Here is a 19,992-nt window from a genome sequence, read left to right as displayed (position 1 = left end):
GAACCTCACAGTTCCTTTGTGTAAAACAGTGCAATCAAATGTCATGTTATAGCTGTGACTTTATTAGAAATAGTTACCATGATCCACCGTCATGTTAATTGTCTTTATAATATAAACTTCTATAAGAAGGCTTAACATAAGCACATTGTTATTAAAACCGTGATGGCACAATGCTACATCAGTAACTGCAACGGAAATGTATCACTTCATTGTGATTCATTTCTATCCATCGTGTGAGCTATGCTATATGCTACGATCATTGTTATTGTTAAGGCTACAACATTGTTCAACAAAGTATGTTAGAGAAGCTATGACAGTTTTGGCTTATAAATAGAAGCATTTAATCTATTTATCCAACATTAATATGATTACATAAACTACTGCTGTAGACAAAAGGTAAAATATGACTGAATAGTACTGAAATAAATCCTAACAGATTGGCTTCATCCTACAGAGGACTCTTTGAAAAGTTCAAAGATGCGGTTTCAGCTTATATACTGTGCAATTATTTGTATTCCAACAGGTGTTGCCTAAGTGAAAAGTAACTAGGACACAGTGCTTGACCTCTTGGCCTTCTTAAGAATGTCACACTTCTTGCGATTGGGGCGCCGGCAGCGTTCGTCGATGCTTGGCACACATTCATAGTGCCACACCTCCTCCATCTTATCCACAGGATACACTGCCTCCACGTAGTGACGGATCAGTCGGAGGCGCACGGGGTCCAGCTGCTTCTTGTTGCAGGCCCCTGAATGGTTGTACTGCAGCCGGAGGTTCTCCTGAGTGAAGAGCTCAGGGAAGAGGCGCACCAAAAGGCGGGCAGCGAAGTTCCCAACAGAGAGGCTCTGCTGGACGACTTCCCGTACCTCAGTGTCCGAGAGCAGGTAGACAGAAGGTACAGGAAAGTCGGGTTTGGATACAGTCAGTTCGTCCAGGGGTATTTTACAAAAGTCTTTGCTACTTTTCTCAGGAGGTAAAGAAGGAACGTCTGAATCCTCCCTCATGCTTTCTTGATTGAGCTGGTTCAGCTGGCAAAGAAAGTCCTGATCCGAGTCTTGATCGTAGACTTTGCGTTGCTGCAGGTAGGACCTTCTCTGCTCCGTGTCGCGTCTCCTGCACCTCTCATCGAGCTTGCCCACAAATTCCAACATCCACACTCTGTCGTTCTTGGCCCGACAGTAGACTAACTGCACATAATGACGGATCAAGTTCACACGAACAGGGTCCAGCTGTTTTTTACCAAGAGAACCGCTGCAGTTGTACTGCTTCCTGGTGTTCTCGTGGGTGAAGAGCTCGGGGAACATGAGCACCAGCAGCCGAGAGGCAAAGTTCCCGATGGACAGGCTACATTCATAGTTGTTTTTCAGCTGCTCCCTGGACAGGAGGTGTTCCTGGTGGACGGTAAAGTCAGGAAGAGGAATCTCCAGATTGTCAAAATCCACAGGTGAAAGCAGCGACTTTTTGGCTTTGCGGCAAGGCCTTTCACCATCACCCGCCTCTGAAACCCGAATTATAGACACATCTTCTGGAAGACTGGCCAGGTCATAGCCCTCATCATTGTTATTGTCAGGTTCGCTCCCATCCCCAATACTGTGAGGACCCTCCAGTGCATCCTCCATGTGCTGAATGCACACCTGAAGCCAGCTGTCCTCAGGCACATCTGGGAAATTAGCTTCCATGTACTTTCTTATTATTTCCATCTTGTCAGAGTCCAGAATTAGCTGCCCCGCACTACTGAAACTGCTGGAGCCTTCTGGCATTTTCCCCTCTTCGAAAACCTCAGGGAAGAGACGGTGCATAAGGAAAATAACAAAGTCCTCAGGTGAGGAGAACTCGTCCAGCTCCTCCGTGGCTTGGATATTGAAAGCAAGGTCTGTCACACCCTCGCTGCTTTGCTGGTTATCTAAAGAAATGTGCTCCTCCCGGCCCTGCTCATTGATGAAACGATAGGTTTGAGGGCGCTCAGGCTTTATCCCGGCGGCCGTGATTGTCTGCTTCCGGAGCAGCCGAGCACTCTCCATGTCCCTCTGTGCCCAGAAGCGGTTGAACAAGTCATTAATCTGTAGGAGGCATTCTTCCTGCCAGACGCTGTTGTTCTTGTTCGAAGGGTAGCACACCTCAACATAGTTGCGGATCAGCTGCAGATGTAGAGACTCAAGTGTTCTCTTGCTGGCCATGCACTCGTGAGAGCACTCCCTGGCTTTGAACAGCTCAGGGAAGAGATGCACCAGCAGCCGACACCCGAGCTCCCCGGCGCTGGAGGTCTGCTCCATCAGCTGGTTCAGTTCATCACTTGTTAGCAGGTATTCAGGAGGAGGCTGGAACTCAGTCACCATCTCAGTTGGCTTGATCTGCTTCTTTATTCGCATCACCTCAAGCGTCAACACGTCCACTTTGCTATGCAGTTGTGTCATGCTTGAATTGAGGGTATTGAGAATGAGAAACATTTTCTCAATGAGAGGATAAAGACTGGAGTCCGTAGACGGAGGTTGCCCTAAAGCGTCTATGGTGGGCAGAGAATCCAATGGGCCATTTTCCTCCGAACTTCTGAGCTTTGACGAGAGGATGCTGGCCTGCTGCTCCAGACTTGGTGTGGTCCTCTTCTCTGAGATCCTGTGGGAGATGCTGAAGAGAGGCTTTCTGTAGGACACTCTGGGTTTCTGCTGGATGTAACCCCCCCTCTCGCCAGTGAGGCAAAGAGGCTCATGTCTGCTGCTGCTGTCATCCAGCAAGTACCGCCTCATCTAGACAGAGGAGATGACATGTCAAACACATGACAACTTTGATCTTTAAAACAAGTGCATATGCATATTGTCTGTGCTGTGTACTTTTATAGATAAAAAGGTCTGAGATTTACCTCGCTAGAGACCCTGGCTCTCTTGCTGCTGGTGGGCTGGTTTGTGTGAGGGCCCGTCTCTGCAGAGGGACGTTTAGCAGCCTCAGTGGCTCCAGGAGGTCCTCCTCTAAGCCCTTCAGGGGACGCACAAATAGCCAAGTCGTCTGATTCCTCCTTAACATCCTGGTCATGCTTTTGTTCTGTAAATCATGAGCACACTTAGTATACATATTTGATTTCTGGCCGACACATAAAGACACAAGTGTTATTGATAATGATATATATGCGTACATAATATCTTGTTAGATGAGCAGACTTCATGTGATCAGTCCTTTTTTAGCCACTTTGATATTGTTTTGTGTCTTCTAATGAGGAAATTGACCTACATCTTATCTGGACATTCTAGCATGTGAATATTAATGTATTTTTGAACTTGATAACAAATGGGTTGCTATACTAAACAGTAAACCTTTGCAGGTACAGATTGCATTAGATACCTTTCTCAAGCATCTCTTCATCTGAAACGTCTCCATGCCCAGAGGAATTCATAGCCTAGAAGGTAAATACAAACATCAAGTCAATGAAAATATGTTTCATGTACATCTATAACATAAGGTTACTGAAGAGCTGTAACAATTAGACGATAATTGAGTCTTTGATAAAAAAAGAAACTGTAAACGCATTTTATAAAGTATGTTAAAGTAAAAATTCACCACTTAATTATTTTCTAATACATTTTTGATTTCTTCTTTGATTGTAAAATGATTGCCATTGGTATACGGACTGACAAAATAAGACATCTGAAATCATCACAACTGATTCTGTGATCTTAAGATGGGAGTTTTTCACTATTTGATTACATTTGATAGACAAAATCCCTCATATATAAGAATGTGGTTATGAACTGATATTGAAATTAAGTTAGTTATAGCCCTAGCTGACAACAATATCAAAAACTCACCTTAATTCCAACAAGCGAGAATACATTATAATACAGGATCACTAACGAGTTTTGCTAAAAAATAACACGTTTAAAATGTGTGTATTATGAACATATTACAAATCATAACATGTGGTAGCTTCTATGCTACCGTTATGACATGTGACAAGCTGCAGCCAAAACACATGCACTTGTATGCTGGTAAAGCGTGCGTGCTGCAAGGTTACACTGATGTCATCTAACGTGATGACAACAATTTGTTTGGACTAACAAACTAGGTAGATTATTGACTTCGCTGTGCATGCTTTCTGAGTTTCATTCTAGCTCTCCTCTTTATTAGTACGCTAAGGTTACTTCCTCATTCCTCCGCCCATGAACCCTTGAACCAAAACACAAGACATATCAGCTGTGCGAGGGGACTCTTTAGAAACACCGTCACCAACATCTCGTTATAACAACAACAGGCTGCCATTGTGAACACATATGCACGGGGTTTATTTAGTAGTGTAACATGTATATGGGATTTTTTAATGACGCGGCAATGTTTGCCTCGACCTCCCCCCCTCCCCTCCACACACTCCCTCTCCTGCTACGACTCTTGTTATATTAACGGCAAAGGCGCGTGACCGTTGGTTCGAGCTCACCTTCACGAGTCCATGCAGTCCTTTAGGGCTTTTAACGACGTGTCGGACATGTCTGCGCACTGCCGCGAGCTAGATCTGCTGCGGAGTGTTGTTGATGTTTTTTTGTCTCGCTCTGCTTCTCTGCTTTCTCGCGTGACGTGACGGGGCGCGCGCCTGCTGTGTCACTTCCGCACAGCTGGGATGGAGGTGAAAAAATGAAAAATAAAGTTGTAATACCGTCTAAGTAAAACGACATTGTCATTAAACTCATGTTATTATATCCTAACAATTTCACAGCCCGTTTAAAAAATGTTTTTAATTGGACAAATGGTCATTATGCTGAGCATGAGGCACATTTATGTACAGTATTGTGGCTTTTTAGCTTTAGTGTTATATTGTATTATGCATTCGATCAAATAAAACCAGACAGAAGAAATGTACAATGACATATAAAAACATGATGACTTGTCGAAGGAAACCAACTAATACTGAAATAATACATGGCTAAAAAAAAAAAAAATATATTATTTTTAAATATACAAAAGAACAATTCCCAAACTAAGATATTACAAATAAAAAAGGCCAAGGAACAAAAACACAATAATAACAATTGCAAATATATCATCTCATGGCCAATTTACATTAAAATGCTCTGTAAATGCTAATGCACTAGTTATAATGAAAGAACAAAGCCAAAAGTATATCTATAAATATAATATAACTCTGAAACAGGCCCTTTTACCTAAACAGGCTAATGGGTATTTTTCTGTTAAAATGTAATGTACATTTTAATACTTGAGTGCAGAATCTTAAGTATCTTGTGAATTCTGGTTAACCACTATACAATGTAGATGTTTGGATATTCCTTATACTGATTGGGTCAATCGTTTTTTTGGCAGTATTAAATCATTTAATCATATGAGCAACCTGATATTGTATATGTATGTATGCTGTGGTGTCACAGTAATAACCATGTATTAATTGTTGTTTTAAAATACAGCATATTATAAATGATCACTATTGCGATTTAATATATTACCCTGAGTAGTATTTAATGAGCTGTATAGTAGAGCAAAAATAACTCACTCAATTTTACAGTTTGATGATAATATAAATTAATAATAAGGTAATATATGGATTTTTTTGGTCACAAGGAGTCGTTATTGGACATCAGCTTACTACACTTTATGTACAAAACAAGAAGAATCACGCAGGCTGCATGGGGCCCCGCCTTGAGCAGGGGGCCCCGCCCAGAGGGCCTCAGCTGCTGTGCGCAGTTCTCCGAGCCCCCGAGTGGCGCAAAGGGCGTTCCATACAGTCTGAGCGCCTGTGAGTACTATGGGAGGGAGGCGGGGCTCACGGCAGCACCCGCGGCTCGTTCACTGCAGAACAATACGTGAGTCTCCAAACACCAGAAAAGTCCCTAATAACACCATTATAAATCGTTAGATTAGTCGTTAGTCGCTTTTGACACAAATAAGTAGCCGGAGGGTTTGGAAAGCCGCCAAGTTGGCAACACTGCTCCTCCGCGGATGCATTTCCGGGAACGGTGGAGGCGTTACGCACGGCCGGAGCTATCTTAGCCAATGGCAGCTCTGCATGCATCCCCTGGATATTATTTTAGTAACTGCTTGAACGAGATGGGTCTGGCTGCAGACCGCAGCAAGGAGGCGGATCCTATAGAGAGGCGAAGTCACGCCCATCTACCCATGGGACCATGGGTAGATGGGCCCCATGGGCCCATGGGACCCCGGAAGCGAAACATTTACATTGAATTCAATGGAGAGAGAAATCGTATCTTTTGATCCCGTTTGAATTGTGCCACGAACTACACATATCATGTTTGTCAATCTTAAACAATAAGTTCCATGTCAAAAAAGTCACATTTTGTCGTAAAACTGTTGAAATATAAGACTATGAAAAATACGCGACTACAAATCCCAAATCCCATTCTGGGTCGCGTAAGGGATGTCACAGGCGATAATTCTCCAAGTGGTTGCAACTAGTAATTAAAGCGAAGAAGAAGATTTCATAACTGATTTATTCCCTCCAATAAATAAGAGATTGCTAAAAATAAATTCACTTTTACAAGTGTGCTTTGTACCAGGTTGTAATCACATAAGTGATCATACCACTTGCTCGTTCTATCGATTCCCGTCTGATGAAAGGACCAGGAGTCGCTGGATCAGACATATCAGGTAATATACATGTTGTGCATGATGGAACATAGTCAAGTTAGCTACCTAGCTAGTAGCGACGAGTAGCGAGTACGTTAGTTAGCATTACATTACTTAGCCTTGTCATTTTTAGTAGCCTTACCATGAAGTTATTATTTTATTACATGAAGTAAGAGTAGTCATGATGGTAAGTATTTCGTGAAACATTTGAAGAGTAGCCTACTGCGCCATCCACCGGGTGCTATGGAAGCAGTCAGGGAGAGTCGAAGGCAGCTTTGCATGACAGATTCTTCTGGACGTGTTTCATTGTGATGACAGTAAGGGTGAGTCAATCTGTTTGTTGGAAAGACAGTAGTTGAGTGATTACTGAGAGAAAATTATTAGAAGAGATAATTATTCAAAGTGTTGTTACTTTAAAGTGTTGTGACCTTTTTCTCTTGTATTTCCTTTCCCTCACCTGTAACTGCTGAGACCCTGAGGAACATGCACACTGACCTGCTCTGGCAACCTGATTTCCGCTGTACGTAATAGTATTTGGTTATGGTATACTATTTATATACATCAAAGGCACAATGCACCCCCCAGAGACACACATGTATTGAGTGTGATATTGTGCATAGGTCAAGTGAAATCATCTTTACATACTAGAAAACTGTAGGAGTGGCAACTTGTTTTGTAATTGAATTTTTAATATCCGATAATGAAGTTGATCTGTTTTCTTTATTCTTCTCTCTTCCCAGCTCCATCCATCACCATGCTCTGTTCCTGCAGGTCCTGCTTGCTAATCATTATGCTCATATGTTTTTACACAATTACAAATAAAGTCAATGTATTGTATGACATGAAGTTGTGCTTCATTCGGAGTCAATAATAAATTCATTCTGCCTTCAACTGCACAATGACTGTGGACTGCACCGACATCCAGTAAGATGAACCAAGCAAAGAGGGTCGCCATCATGCCCAAGGACATCCAGCTGGCCCGCCGCATCCGCGGAGAGAGGGCTTAGACTGACCTGAGACCAGCACACCCAAACACAACGGCTCTTTTAAGAGCCACCTACAGTTTCAAAGAGTTGCAATCCTACGTTATTATAATGATTAAACTGGTTCATGTGTCACTTAGTTTACTGAACCGTGATGAGTGAAAGAAATGAGTGAGGTAGTGGTTTAAAGAAGTTACAAAGACATTAATATATAATAATAATAATAATAATACATTTTATTTCGAGGGCCCTTTCAGGACACCCAAGGTCGCCTTACAGTGCATTTAAAAGTGTTAAAACAGCTAAAACAAAAACGGAACACAGGCAATACAGCAGCATAAAAGCATAAAACAGGCCAGACAAGAGTGTGAAGTGACGGAGTGAGAGGGGGATCTGTGATAGCAGGTTGAATGTGTTTTAGAGTGAGTAGGCCAGTTTAAACAGGTGGGTTTTGAGGTGGGATTTGAATGTCGTGATGGAGTCAGACTGTTTGATGTGTGGAGGCAGAGAGTTCCAGAGCCTGGGTGCGGTGCAGCTAAAAGCCCTGGCTCCCATGGTGCTAAGGCGGGAGGTGGGGACAGTCAGGAGTCCGGCTGAGGATGAGCGCAGGGAGCGGGAGGGGGTGAATTCCTGGAGGAGGTTTGAGAGATAGGTGGGGGTGAGGTTGTTGAGGGCTTTGTATGTAAGCAGAAGGTTTTTGTAGTCAATCCGGTGCTGAACAGGGAGCCAGTGAAGTTGGATGAGGATGGGGGTGATGTGGTCAGACGATTTGGTACAGGTAATGATCCGGGCAGCCGAGTTTTGAATGATTTGGAGTCTGTTGAGTAGTTTTGTGGGTAGGCCAGAGAGGATAGCATTACAGTAGTCAATCCGGGATGTGACAAATGCCTTAACCAGGATTTCGGTGCTGGATTGTGAAAGGGATGGGCGGAGTCTGGAAATGTTGCGGATATGGAAGAAGGCATTCCGGGTGATGTTTTTTATGTGGTGTGCAAACGAAAGGGTGCTGTCCAGGATGACGCCAAGGCTTTTGACTTGGCTGGTGAAGGATACAGGGAAGCTGTCGATCATGATGCTTGGGGGTGGGGTGGTTAGGATTTTGGAGAGGGTGTTTTTTGAGCCGATGAGCAGGGCCTCAGTTTTACTACCATTTAGCTTCAGGAAGTTCCTGCTCATCCAGCTCCTGATATCCTGGAGGCAGGTGGGCGGGAGGGCGGTGTTGGGTTTGGTTGAGATATAGACTTGCGTGTCGTCAGCATAGCAGTGAAAGTGGATGCCATGGTGACGGAGGATTGTGCCTAGTGGGAGGAGGTAAATGATGAATAGGAGTGGACCCAATACTGATTAATATATGAGTAACAGGTCAGTGTAAACACAAGCTTCTGTCAATTATGGATCATTCAAACTATATACAAATAATATGTAATAAAGTTCTAAAATAAGTATTTGGTATATTCCTTGATAGCTTTTGGAGAAGGTTGTTTTTAAGTTTACTAAAATCTATCGTTTCAACTGTTTCACTTTATAAAAAGGAACAGGTGAGTAGAGCATCATTGAGTTTCTTATTCTGTCAGTAAATTATCCAAATGAAATGTTTATCATTATTTTATTCAACCCTAAACAAATTGATTGTACCTTTTTAATAATGACCTTACATGGTTAAGTTAAATTAACTTCAGAAAATCAAATCTGTTCTGAGAAAAAACTATTAAATGTTTAAAGATACGAACTTGCCATCCCACTGAAAAACAGTCCGTAGAGATTTAAAGGCGTAGTTGTAGTTCAGTCCAACGTTTCATTTGGATTAATTTCTCCAACAGTCAACTATTTTCATAAAGAATAAATCAAGCCCCCGACCCCCATGTCCCTTCACCAGCTCCGGCACGGTGACAATGGCCTGATGTTGAGGCCGCGGCTCTGGCTCAGGTGACAAAAGCCATGCCATGCCACACTGTGGGCCCCTCAGTGCAGACCTGAACCAGTCTACATCCTGAGTGGCGATGTCTCTGGCCAGTGGGTTGTATGTCTCCTCTCACTGTTGGTAAAGTTGAGACACCGGCTGGACTACTTTGGAAGTGCCAGGCTTCCTCCACTGGCACTCAACATCTGTGGAGCTGATCTGCCACATTGCACATATTGCCAATGCTGCAGCGTGGCTGCATTTGTACATCCCCCGTGCACAACCACAGACAGCGCTCTGCATCGCGCCATCGTCTCCCATGCAGATCTGTACAAATAAAGTAAGTTTGTTAGCATGCTATAATAGATTGAATGAGCAATAATACAAGGATGGTCCGGATCTGGGGGTGGGAGGGGTTATTTTTCCATAGTTTTGTCCTCTTGTCTGATTGTTGTTATTGTTTGTTTTTTCTGTATTTTTTGTAATTTGTGTTGTACTGGTTGTGATTGTACATTGTATTTTTCTAAATGTGTATGAATACATTTTTGAAAAACATTTGATCAACAATAAAAAAGGATTTGGTCAGGATCTAGACTCAGTGTGTTAATTAATTAATCAATGCTCTCTACATTAAGAAAACACATACCGGTGTACCAGAGGGAGTCACACACAGTTGTGCCTAGATAACCAAACAAATTGACAAGATAACCAAAACCCTTGAATCTACACACAGCAAATAAACTCAAATGACACAACGAGATGTAAAAGGAGATCACACATACAGTATAGTCGATATAAAACTGGCCGCTTCAATCTGAAGAGCAACTAAAACAAAACACGGGAGTTTACCTTGTTCTTGTGAACACTAATGTTATCCACAGCATACACAGACCACGAAGTTCTTAAGGAGAAAACTAGTTCCTGAAACAAAACACGTTCATGTACCTTGTTAGCTAGTGTTAGCTAGCTGACATTAACGTTACACATTGCACTCATATTACTCACCAACATCTTGGTCAACAGCCGGTCCCGCTGCTCTTACAGAACCGACTAACTCCCCTTTCGTGTATGTACAGCTCTCAACGTGTCCAGACTTGTAGTGATGTTCACCTCGTTTTATACTTTTATTCTCATTCTGAAAGAAACAGGTGAAATTTGCTAACGTGACGGCCGTCTTTGTGATGGTGACGCGGATTGTGCGAGACCAGAGACCTGTAGTTCACTCAGCGGTTTCACACAAAAAAATGTGTAACTTAAAATATTCTTTTAAATTGACAAACATCATATGTGTCATTCGTGGCACAATTCAAACGGGATCAAAAGATAACCTTTCTCTCTCCATTGACTTCAATGTATAATTTTACGCTTCCGGGGTCCCATGGAGGCTCCCGGAAAGGGAGGGACTTCGCCTCTCTATAGGGGCGGATCCTATAGGGGCGTTTCCTATAGGGGCGTTTCCTAACTTTCTTTATCCAATAGCAACTTAAGGGATTCCAGCTGCTTTTATAAATCCTCGCAGAAGAAGTCATTCATTCTAGTGATGGGAATTACGGCTCTTCTTGGTGAGCCGGATCATTTGGCTCACCAAGAAGAGCCGGCTCTTTCGGCTCCCAAAGGGCTCTTCAGTTTACCACATATTATACCTTTTAATTAAATCAAATGTAGCCCTGTTTTGACTAATGATTTATATGTGTACACCAGGGTTTCCGCTAGGATTTTTTCTCGCCGGTCAAATGTCCAGGCAGAATTTATTTTACCGGACAAATTTGAAACTTACCGGTCATATTTCAATGATAATAATAAGAGTTGTGTAGCAGAGTTTCCGTTAGCAGGTAATTACCGGACTATGAGCAGATATGCTTCAGTTTAAAACTCAGTTCACGGGGCTCATTTTTATATTGCTTCAGTTTATAATCGTAACAGATCGAAAAATTCAGATTCATTTTTCAATAAATTATTCCACAAACAACAAACAACATAATTATTACATTCAAACAAACTACTTGTAGTAGATAACGTACATTATTCAGAAGTTTACATTACATTTGAATAATAACACGGGAGAAACGGATCCTCTCTTTTCCCCTCTCCCTCCCTCTCTCTCCTGACAGCCCGTCAGTTTCTCAAGCAGCTCCTGCAGCTCGCTAAACAGAGGGCGGGGCTTCAGGTGATTATGCAGAGCTGCGTGTCTCGGTCAGACTCAGCAGCTGATCTGATCTCTCTCTCTCGCGTCCGGTTACACTTCACTCGCGTTTATGTCCATATAGATCAGATCCAGCTCTCCTGATCGGCCTTTATAGAGAGCACCGATCAAACTATTAAGAGTGAATATCGGCCGATAATGACCGACGGACGATCGATCGGAGCCTCCCTAATTATTACCAGACATTTTGACCGGCAGGTTTTGAATTTACCGGTTTTTAATAAATTTTACCAGCTAAAAACCGGTAATTACCGCCTAACGGAAACCCTGGTGTACACATATATCACTTAAATTATTCAAGACATCCTTTGTACTAAAGTATTCAAAAGTAAAAATTACATATACAATATAAATTATTTGCTGTGGCCAATTGTTTTCATTGCATTTACAGACCCGTGTAACTCTCTGATACCACCCAATGAATGCATTGACTTGCTTGTAGAACCACGCTACACAAAACAGATGGCAACACCTATAACAACTATTTTAAAAAGGGGCTACTGTATCAACCTATATAAAGTATATAAATATAGTTTTTCTCCCTGCAGGAGAGGGGAGCGTGCTTTGAGACCAGCTGCTAGGCTGCAGCGGGGAGAAGAGGGGGACAAAAAGAGATCTCCGTCCTCCGTGTTTTATTCTTATAGAAGTAATGTGGAAATTGATGTGAGATATTGTACCAAAGAACTGAGGCAGCATATTTTTGGTATGTTCATTTTAATGTCACCCATCTATAGGAGGTGTATTGCATCATGTCATCCCTAATATATGTGTGGGTTTATACATTCCTGTGTGTTAATAGTTGAAGGAACAAAAAGTACATTTTTCCTCTCAAATATAGAGTTTTTTTTATAGATTCCTGAAACAATGTTCCCTTTTTCTTAAAAGTAGATTAGCGCAATAGTCTTTTTCTTTGACTTTTACCTGTTTATCAAAAGGGTGTTTTTAAGCTATTTTTGCAGAATTAATTGTGAGTTCTGTTTTGAGAGAAAAGATTACCCCTTTGAGTGTTTTTCTAGGTTAAACCATCGATAGGCTTTGCAAATTGGGAGGGACATTTTCCCCGGATATAATGATGCGCATCCTGCAGGCCTTCCCAACACCTGTGGCTTTCATAGCGGGAAAACATATGGACCATTGTGTGATAAGCTACATAATAAGAATGTGTTTTGCTCCAAACTGAAAACTGTTTGGTTCTCTGCTGCCCACGCTGATTCCCTGTGAGACAGCGTTTTGGTATCTCCCAAATGAAACTCCACCCCTTCCTGTTGATGTTGGTATTAAGAGTTTGTTCAATTTGTTGTTCCCTCTCTCTTCTCGCGCGGCCCGGACCGGAAGGTCGGGGCAGCCCGTGAACAAGGCCAGGAGTAGGCATACTCCTGACATTACGCATATGATATGGCTTTGTATGGTAATGTATTATATTGTATTGCATTATTACCTTTTATGATTAAAACAGATTTTTGTTTAACCCTCGTCCTGGTTGTTTTGAGTGTTCCTTCTTTTAAAGCAAGCTCATAGGAACGGCGCGGAGAAAGTGCTACCTACTCCTTCAGTAAGAAGAGAAGTAATGGGGCAGAAACCCTCCTTTTTACGCAGCGGTCCAGACATAGACATCATAGCTACGGCGACACATATTCAGTTGCCAGTTACTTTTGGCATTAGGGCAGGGATATCTTTCAAGGTTTGACATAATGAATTGTGCTACTTTTAAAGCAAGCAACGATGTTTTCAAATCTGTAATCAAAAAGCTCCTCAAAAACACTATTGAAGCAGTTCCTGCTGTTGTTACGTTAGTTCAAACAGTAACAACGGACTACTTTTCTTAGCGGATGCATGTCAATTTAAATCAATACATAAAACTATTTTTTAAATCAATAAAATCTTTTTCTAAATCCATAAAAGCATTTCAATTATTATTGGGAGTCATGTCGTTACTTTGTTGAGAATGTGGCCATGTGTAATAAGCGGGATAATGTCCACATTGCACATTGCATAATGTGCCTTCATGCCGATCTAGATCCCTCCGCAAAAACAAAACGGCTCGTTCGCGGGCGAGAGCCAATAGAGTCTGGCTGCAGACCGCAGCAAGGAGGCGGATCCTATAGGGGCGTTTCCTATAGGGGCGTTTCCTATAGTGAACGACGGGAGCCGGCTCTCGCCCGCGAACGAGCCGTTTTTTGTTTTGTTTTTGCGGAGGGATCTAGATCGGCATGAAGGCACATTATGCAATGTGCAATGTGGACATTATCCCGCTTATTACACATGGCCACATTCTCAACAAAGTAACGACATGACTCCCAATAATAATTGAAATGCTTTTATGGATTTAGAAAAAGATTTTATTGATTTAAAAAATTGTTTTATGTATTGATTTAAATTGACATGCATCCGCTAAGAAAAGTAGTCCGTTGTTACTGTTTGAACTAACGTAACAACGGCAGGAACTGCTTCTATAGTGTTTTTGAGGAGCTTTTTGATTACAGATTTGAAAACATCGTTGCTTGCTTTAAAAGTAGCACAATTCATTATGTCAAACCTTGAAAGATATCCCTGCCCTAATGCCAAAAGTAACTGGCAACTGAATATGTGTCGCCGTAGCTATGATGTCTATGTCTGGACCGCTGCGTAAAAAGGAGGGTTTCTGACCCATTACTTCTCTTCTTACTTCTATAAGAATAAAACACGGAGGACAGAGATCTCTTTTTGTCCCCCTCTTCTCCCCGCTGCAGCCTAGCAGCTGATCTCAAAGCACCCTCCCCTCTCCTGCAGGGAGAAAAACTATATTTATATACTTTATATAGGTTGATACAGTAGCCCCTTTTTTAAAATAGTTTTTATAGGTGTTGCCATCTGTTTTGTGTAGCGTAGTTCTACAAGCAAGTCAATGCATTCATTGGGTGGTATCAGAAAGTTATTACACGGGTCTGTAAATGCAATGAAAACAATTGGCCACAGCAAATAATTTATATTAAACATGTAATTTTTACTTTTGAATACTTTAGTACAAAGGATGTCTTGAATAATGTAAGTGATATATGTGTAGGCATACACATATAAATCATTAGTCAAAACAGGGCTACATTTGATTTAATTAAAAGGTATAATATGTGGTAAACTGAAGAGCCCTTTGGGAGCCGAAAGAGCCGGCTCTTCTTGGTGAGCCAAATGATCCGGCTCACCAAGAAGAGCCGGAATTCCCATCACTAGAACAATGACTTCTTCTGCGAGGATTTATAAAAGCAGCTGGAATCCCTTAAGTTGCTATTGGATAAAAAAAGTTAGGAAACGCCCCTATAGGAAACGCCCCTATAGGATCCGCCTCCTTGCTGCGGTCTGCAGCCAGACTCTATTGGCTTGAATGGCAACGCGATGTTTCCAGAGAGAACAGCTGTGAGGTCCGTGCAGAAAGCAGAGCAGCAGTGTGTATAATATATATCACTCAGTATAACAGGCCTACTCTCTTTATTTGCTTTAGTTTAGTAGATATCTACAAACAAAGAGTCGATATTTTTCTAAGACCGTCACCATTTAGTGCTTCACATAATAAAATACACAACGGCTGTAGCCTGATTATGCTTTAGGAGCTGTAGGTGTGTGTTGTACAGTGCGTAGATGCGGCGGACAGACGGGTCTCAGTTGGTTTGGTGTCCTATGCTTACTTTTAATACTTGTACAACTTTTGGCCCGTAATTTCAATTCCCCATTTCAGCGACCACAGAGAGGGGGGGATATATCCAGTCTCTGATTGTGTTACGTTATATGAGAGTGCTCTCCAGAGATGGGGTCGTTACTAAAAAAAAGTAATATATTACATATTACATATTACTTTTAAAAAAAGTAATATATTACACTTCTTCGTTACTCTCTACATAAAGTTACTCGTTACTTTACTCGTTACTTTACTCGCAGGGCCGGCCCGGCCCTCCCTGCAGGCAGATCACGCAGACTGCTAAAGTTTCAAATGTTCTCTTTAGTTCAGTTTCCATTGTCGCATAAGACTGATCCAGATCCTGAATGTTTTCCTATCTGACCGTGGCTGTCCTCTGTCTCCTGCTATCTGTATATTTTGCGCAGTCTTTCTCTGCTCACGCTGTTGCGTCGGCGTGTTCTCCTGCGTGTTGGCCATGTGTTGCACTGGAACCAGACACCGCAAAGACTTCAGCCGAGCACGTACGAACTGCGCATGCGTGAGTGGCAATAACTCTCCTTACCAGCAGGCGGCGGTAGTGTGTATTCGTCATTCAAAACAGGCAACAACCGGAAAACAGAGAAGAAGAACAGACTACGTGATATAAACAAACAACAACTAGCTGTGCGTTAGCTTCACCTTAGCATGTGTTCTTTGCAGGTGTTTGTTGAAGTTTGATTATGACTGATTTTAGTAAGTAACGAAGTAACGCGTGTCGGGGCAATGTTAGTAACTGTAGTGTGATTACTGAATTATAAAAGTAGCGCGTTACACTACTCCGTTACTGACAAAAGTAATATTATTACAGTAACGCATAACCCAACTCTGGTGCTCTCATACTTGATTCTGAAATGGTATATATTTATATAAATATATGTGTGTGTGTGTGTATATGTCGGCATCTGATTCTGTAGCCTGTTATTGTCTCATTATACCGCACTGTCAATGAATTAAAAGTAAATATATAGGCCTAAGTCGTCATGAACACATCTGTCCATCAGACAGAGGGCTGCTGTGCCTCCTGTCATCATTAATGGACGTCTCTTTAAAATGACCTCTCCGAGGAGAGGAGTTCTCATTTCTCTAACCGCCTGCTGCTTCCCCTCCTCTCCTCGGTTCCCCTCCTCAGTCCTTCGCTCGCATCTCCTGTGGGCGGCACCAAGTCTCGAGGATATGAGTCGAAGAGGGGACATCTGAGTATTGAGAAACCTCTATTGTCTCTGTTCCCCTTGGACTACAGAGCCCATGATGTGGGCAGCATCGCCATCTAGTGGAAAGAGGGATACACTGCAGAATGAGCTCTGATCAAACTTGTCTAATCTGAAGCCTTCACACTGTCACTCTAAACTTCTGAGCTATTTATGTAAGCCAGGAGAACCTTAAGAGAACAGGCTCTAAATACACATAATCACACCACCGATAATCATTTGGAAAAAACATTATTTAAATAAATGTATTTCTCACAATGTGTTTGCTTTTTTATATTGTGTATAATATATCATTGGTTTTTACATCACACTTTACATTACCGATCATTGCTCTAAACAAACTGGACTCTGACTGGCAACCTTTGAGCTCCATTACCCAAACCACAAAATCACATTCAGCTCAGGAGATAATCATTGGTGGAGAATGATGTGTAAAGATCCACAATTGTTGGTCAAAGTAAACTGTGAGTAATGTTTCTCCGATGGAAGGATTTTCATAAATCATTCATTCATCTACTGCAAGTTGGAGGAATGAAGTTGACGAGTGAAGATGAAGTTTCATAGTGATATATTTAAGTTAAAATACTCACCCTATCACTTGTTTCTGGCCATAAATAATTCCATACAAACGCTTTACATGTTAGTTATTGTAGAAAAGTGCAGCATTGATATTTAGGCAACAAGTCTAAATGTTATCTTCTAAGATCATCTAAAGATGGATCAGCACAGACCCCAGTCACTCAACTCCAAATCACATGAAATGTTCTTCTAATTTGCACTGATTTAGACACACCATTTTAATATATGAATGTATTGCAACAATTATCAAGACAAAAAGGTTGTTTGTGTTTATGATTTGTCTCGCTATATTCTGACTTAAAGGGCTTGGTTTTGATCGAGGTCAGAGAAAAAAAACAACGTATTTGTGAGGATCTAAGTGAGCTTGATGAGGGTTAAAGAAGAGTCAAGCAGTTATCTGTTAACATGACAACAGGGATCTGCTTTGGATGGACCATGGATGGACAGACACTTTGCATAGGAGGCTTCTATCATTGATTTTTCATAAATATCACAAGAGTATAATCCTCATATGCAGATATAAAATAAATGGATAAGTAAGATTATGAACCACACCTAGCCAGTGTTATGTGCATTTGGACTTGTTTGTCATGTTGCCCAGTCTTACAGAAACCTTCCATTTACATATTATACCTTAATACTGAATCATTTTCATATTTATTTTGATATCCTAAATCATTATTTTGAGATTATTTCTAATTTTTATGACGAAAATGACATTTTCTTTCCTCCGAGTGGCTTCCATACCGTTTAAATCAACCTAATAAATAAGAGCACTACATCATTTCAGTGAATAAAACATTGGTCATAGAGCAGCTCAGTTCAGCCATAATTCAGAAAAACTGAAGGATTACAGTCTTTATGTGAAAAACAACGTACAACTCCTGCGTCAGGCTGACCCCTGAGGCCTGACATTGTTGGAGGAGGTGAAGAAAATCATCATTATTGAGCTGTCAGTCCCTTGGGAAGATCGGTGCGAAGAGGCCTCGGAAAGGAAAGCCACCAAGTTCCAGGACCTGTTCCATTAATGCAGGGACAAAGGGTGGCAGGCCTGGCTTTTCCCAGTTGAGGTTGGCTACACGACGTCCACAGATCTGGGAATAGCAAGTAGGGAGCAAAAAACAGCTGCTCGTAGGTTGGGGGAGGCAGGGGAAAGAGCCTCTTGTTGGCTCTGGAACAGGTGGGAAGAGTGGTGCTGGAAGCCAGGGGAGGGTGGGCAGTGACTGGCCCTCACTGCTCACCCTCTAACACAGGGGGGTAAAACTCAATTTCATCGCGGGCCACATCAGCATTAAGGTTGCACTCAAAAAGGGCCGGTTGTAACTTTAAGACTATATAAATATACATACATATATAAAATAATGTTTTATATTACATTATTGCCTCTGCATTGGATTATTATCGGAGAGGGTAATCACTTCATAATTAACTAGTCTGAGAGCAGAAATCGCAAGTCTCTTCAGTGCGCATGTCACAAAATGAGATGCATTGTGGGACATGTAGTTTAGGGACATCATGCTTCTGTAAAGTGGCATGAAACCGTATAATAAACGTATTGTATTTTTTGCAAGCTCTTGCGGGCCAAATAAAATGAAGTCGGGGGGCTGGATTTGGCCCGAACCACAAGGTCCTGTTCAGGGTCAAATTCTGATGAGAGTTGGACTGACACCACCTGTCGACATCCTATCAATCTGATTGCTAAATGTATTTGTGTGCATGCATTTGAACATATCCAGTGTACAAATAAAAACATTGATTTCTTACTTTTCTCTAAAAATCTGTTGAAACTCCTATGTGCATTTTGCACTAAAGGTCTTAATTAAACAAAAAATACACAGTACTTTTAATTGAGTTATTTCACAAACAAAGAATATTTATATTTAGAATTTCCCACAAAAACAATTTGATTTGAGAGAGGGGATGACCTATCGGTATAGAAGCCATATCGACAGTAAAATATAACTTTTTATTTCCTTAAAAAGGTTTAACCTTTCTGTAGTGGCTATTTGTCAACAACAATAAAACTTCAAAAGGCCACTGAGGCACCAGGTATAGTGGATCTTACGCAGATCATGAGTTGGTGATGAGTCCATTGTCCAGACAAGGCATCGACGTTTTTGTGGTATTTATTGGCTTCACCTTGGCAAGAACAATACTGCAAAAGGTATTGAAATGTTTGCTGAACTCAGCCCCGATACTGGTAAAAAACCATAGACTTCCCGGTGCCCACTGACTGCTGCTGTGCCCTGATTGACTTAAATAAACCCAGCTGTATGCCCAAATTGACCCATCACCTTCAAAATAAAAGCATTTTACCTGGAACACAACTTAACTTAAATAATATGGTTGTAAATCAATTAATTCTACAAAACAACAAATAAATACATTAAATAAATGTGAAAAATACTGAATAGCTTCCACATTCCAGCCCCTAATTGTGAGAATCACAATTACCCTTATGTAAAACATATAAGGGAGCAATTCCCTCTATCCATGAGCCATAGTGTCTTCTGTGTCATCTTCTCTGTAGCCACTGAAAGATAAACAGATGGTAAGAAGACAGGATAGAAAGAGAAAATAGATAGAATTGTCCATGATCTTATTCTGTGGCCTCCACCAGCAGGCAGATCTTCGTAACAGGTCTCTCCAAGACGCTGGTTTTGGTTTGGATGCACACAGAGCGGACCAATCCTTTGGAGTCAGACTTGGTACTCACAACTGGACCCATCTTCCAGGATCCTCTTGGAGCTGTAGCATCGGCAATGATGACAATATCTCCTGGGGAGAAATTTCTTCTTGGCGCTGCCCATCTCTGTCTTTCTTGCATCACAAGTAAGTATTCAGATGTCCATCTTTTC

General features: G+C 41.6%; 1 protein-coding gene across 1 annotated transcript; it reads right to left on the bottom strand.

The window, feature by feature from the left end:
* Positions 1–41: 41 nt before the first annotated feature.
* On the bottom strand, positions 42–4,549 carry bend3 (BEN domain containing 3). Its single transcript, XM_034111455.1, has 4 exons — positions 4,418–4,549; positions 3,331–3,385; positions 2,855–3,033; positions 42–2,741 (listed from the first exon to the last, which is right to left on the bottom strand). The coding sequence occupies exons 2-4, from the start codon at positions 3,380–3,382 to the stop codon at positions 546–548; spliced, it is 2,427 nt and encodes an 808-aa protein (XP_033967346.1). The 5' UTR covers positions 3,383–3,385; positions 4,418–4,549; the 3' UTR covers positions 42–545.
* Between the last annotated feature and the right edge of the window lie 15,443 nt (positions 4,550–19,992).

The sequence above is a fragment of the Pseudochaenichthys georgianus genome, chromosome 22, assembly GCF_902827115.2.
Source record: "Pseudochaenichthys georgianus chromosome 22, fPseGeo1.2, whole genome shotgun sequence".
Taxonomy (NCBI): domain Eukaryota; kingdom Metazoa; phylum Chordata; class Actinopteri; order Perciformes; family Channichthyidae; genus Pseudochaenichthys; species Pseudochaenichthys georgianus.
Note: the sequence above shows the minus strand (reverse complement) of the source record. Positions and strands in the feature narration are given on the sequence as shown.

Coding starts and splice junctions, on each gene's coding strand:
- bend3 (XM_034111455.1), bottom strand. CDS start 3,382: ATGAATTCCTCTGGGCATGGAGACGTTTCAGATGAAGAGATGCTTGAG. Junction 3,034..3,330: donor TGAAGAGATGCTTGAGAAAG/GTATCTAATGCA, acceptor CATGATTTACAG/AACAAAAGCATGACCAGGAT. Junction 2,742..2,854: donor GAGCCAGGGTCTCTAGCGAG/GTAAATCTCAGA, acceptor TCCTCTGTCTAG/ATGAGGCGGTACTTGCTGGA.